The sequence below is a fragment of the Chinchilla lanigera genome, unplaced genomic scaffold, assembly GCF_000276665.1.
Source record: "Chinchilla lanigera isolate Chin_1 unplaced genomic scaffold, ChiLan1.0 scaffold00173, whole genome shotgun sequence".
Taxonomy (NCBI): Eukaryota; Metazoa; Chordata; class Mammalia; order Rodentia; family Chinchillidae; genus Chinchilla; species Chinchilla lanigera.
The window spans coordinates 787,646-790,684 of record NW_004955574.1 but is presented as its reverse complement, the minus strand read 5'-3'; the positions used below and the strand labels follow the sequence as shown (position 1 = coordinate 790,684).

The 3,039-nt window shown below is 58.2% G+C and overlaps 1 protein-coding gene across 1 annotated transcript in view; it reads right to left on the bottom strand.

Moving 5' to 3' along the window:
* Window positions 1-1,063: 1,063 nt before the first annotated feature.
* The window catches only part of Fkrp (fukutin related protein), a gene marked incomplete at its 5' end in the record, with an annotated part of 9,950 nt that continues 7,974 nt past the window's right edge, over window positions 1,064-3,039 (bottom strand). The window contains 1 exon segment of the mRNA XM_013509559.1: window positions 1,064-3,039. Within this exon segment, the coding sequence (XP_013365013.1) occupies window positions 2,337-3,039 (703 nt within the window).

The following is a 3,039-nucleotide window of genomic DNA, read 5'->3' as shown; positions in this document are numbered from 1 at the left end:
AGGGTCTCCCTATATAGGTTAGACTGGTCTTGAACTCAGTATGTAATCCAGGCTGGCCTCAAACTTGGAATAATCCTCCTGCCTCAGCCTCCCAAGCACTGGGATGACAGGTGTGCGCCACCACAGCTGGCTTCTGGCACGAAATATTTTAAATATCACCTTTCTGTCCTGCATGTCCAGTAGGGCACTGAACCCACACAGAAGGTGGATGAGAGGAGGGGCGATGCTCTCCCATGGGGAGTCACGCTGCGTGTCATGACATCCTCCATCCAGAGCTATGCCTTTTGCAAGCCAAGGGCCATGGTGATGACCCTGTATCAAGTCAAACTGGAACGCTCCGGCTTCTTGGGGAACGATGGTGGGTTTGTGGATAAAGGCAAGGATGGGCTATAAGGAGTCAGGCTCTGGAGACCTGGCCCTCAGGAGATGGTGGCAAATGTTCCCATTCAACCCTTCCAGCGGCACAACTCTGTAACGTTACCAGTCCCCGAGATGGACACGTTCAGGGAGGCAGTGACTTGCCTAAGGGCACAAAGAGACTAAGTGGTGAAGCTGGGATTTGAACCCAGCCCTGACACCAACCCATGTACTGCTGAAGCACCTCGCCCTGTGGAGTGGCTGCTTTCCTTGTCCCCATTTCCCAGACACAAAGCAGAGGTCCCAGTCACACGGGGGGCAGGGCAGTGATTTGAAGCTGGCCTCTGCCACCTCAGGGCACGTTTTGTTCTTTTGAGACAGGGTCTTGGATCCGCTAATTCTGCAGCTCCAGGCTGAACTAGAACTCAGTGATTTTCCTGCCTGCCCCCCTATACTAGGATTACAGCATGCACCCCACCCCCAGCTCGAGCCTGCACTTTCCTTTTTTGTTTTGTTTTGTTTCAAGGACTGATGTCTTGCTGTCACCCAGGCTGGCCTGGAACTCCTGGGCTCAAGTCATCCTCCTGCCACAGCCTCCAGAACACCTGACATTACAGCTGCATACAGCTGAGCCCTGCTTTAAAAAAGTACTCGGGAGGTGTGTGAAACAAGTCCCTGGGATAAGGTAAGAACACAAACACCTCTATTCCTACTCATGTTTTATTGTAACGTGGAATAATGTAAGCCGTATACACCGATAGTAGTATTTGCGCATAACTTATAAATACAGACACACTGCATACATGCCCCGATACTATTTTCCTATGAAATGGGGACTCCCAACTGCTTCTGGGTGCCATTTTTAGAGTGGGGAGAGGGAGGAAGAAGTTAAGTGTGGGCTCCAGGGCCTGCTGGCCTGGGTTCAAGTCCCTGATCCGCTAATTCTGCAGCTCTCTGGCCTTGGGCAAGTGACATCACCACTCTGGCCTCAGCTGTGCTCACTGCAAAATGGGCAACTAGCAGCTGTCACTTCAGAGGGATGAAGTGAAGACAGGTCAGTGTGTCCATGTTTACACCGAGTGACACGTGGTACCTGGTATGGGCTCCGCCACCGTGTGCCACACTACCGTTGGCCTCCTGGCAAGTGGGGTGCAGGCGCTGAGAGCCCAAGTTCTGAGGTATGGTAAGGAGTGAGCTGGGATCCAGGCCCGTTTTAACCACAGCCCACTGTGCTCGGAGCTGTCCCCTCCTCCGCAAGGTGGGGTTAAGAGCAGCAGGGACCTCACACAGTCCGTAGGGAAGAAGTCACACTGCTGTCCTACCTTCCACAGTCTGAGAAGACCAAAAGCTCAAGAGTCACGAGGGCTATGGAACCCCGACGCTGGGTTGTCACCCTGGCAGCCACGGGAGGCCACCAGGAGCGGGACAGACACGCCCTCTAGTGGAGCAAGCAACCCCTGCAGCCGAGGGATGGGAGTGCTTATTGCCTTACTGGGCACTGGATGGTAAGTCCAGGGCCCTCGGAATCAAGGAGGAAACTGAGGCAGACACACTGCTCCAAAGTGATAGCGCCAGAATCCAGAACCTACTCTTTTTCCCAAACTGTCCCAGATCAGGGGTACAGGACGCTTCTCCGAGGCCCAGGCCTGTGTCGGGCCCTAAAGGACGGCCTGGCATCCCCGGCCCTGTCCACCAAATGCCTGCAGCTCCGTTGATTACTGAGGTGTCGCAGGATGTTCTCGGTCACATCTGCTGCTCACAGCGGGCAGGACCTCTGGAGAATCTCCGCGTTTGCTTCTGATCCTGATTCTTCTGGAAGGGCCAGGTTCTCTCCGGGGCTTCCCGCTTCCAGCACACGGCCCCTAAACTCCATCAAAGGAAGCTTCTCCACACCCAAACAGACCGCAGGCTATAAAGGAAGCTCCCCATGCCCGAACGCTACCCTGATCCCGGGGACCCCAGATGCGGGCGTCGGGGCTTCAGCCGCCTGTCAAACTCAGGAGCGCAGGGTTCGGGTACTCTGGGTTCTCGATGACCCCCGGGCCAAACTTAAGCTCCAGGAAGCGGCGGTAGTTATTGGGGGCCTGCGCCACAAAGCCAGCAAAGGGCAGAGGCACCAGAGGCTGCAGGAAGTGCTCGGGGAACTCGACGTCCTGCCGGTGGTCCAGCCACGTGTCCTTGGTCATGACCCCGTTGCGGGGGTAGAAGGGCCACAGGTCCACGTGCAGGTGGTTCGTCTCGCTGTACTGCACACGGAAGAAGTCGCCCTCCACGGCCTTCTCCCACACGAAGCCGCGCTCGTCCACCACCGAGCCGGCCTCGGCCCCCCGCAGCTGCTCGCAGTTGCCCACGTCCTCCAGGTAGATCCCCAAGTCCACGTCGTAGTCCCAGGGGATGATGTCCCCGTGGCGCGCTGCGCCCAGCAGCGAGCCGCCCTCCAGCCAGTAGCGCACGCCCGCGGCCTCCAGCACGCCCACCACGTAGCGCGCCGTCTCGCGCAGCGCGCGCAGGCAGCACGGCGGCGTCCAGCGCCCCTCGTACAGGTAGGAAGGCGTGTCGCCCACCACCGTCCCGAAGCAGCGCGCGCTCTCCTTGCTGCAGCCGAACCACTCAAGCCTCCCGCCAGCCCAGCTCACCAGGCGGATGCCCAGCGCGCGCAGCAGCGCCGCCCGCCGTGCGCGC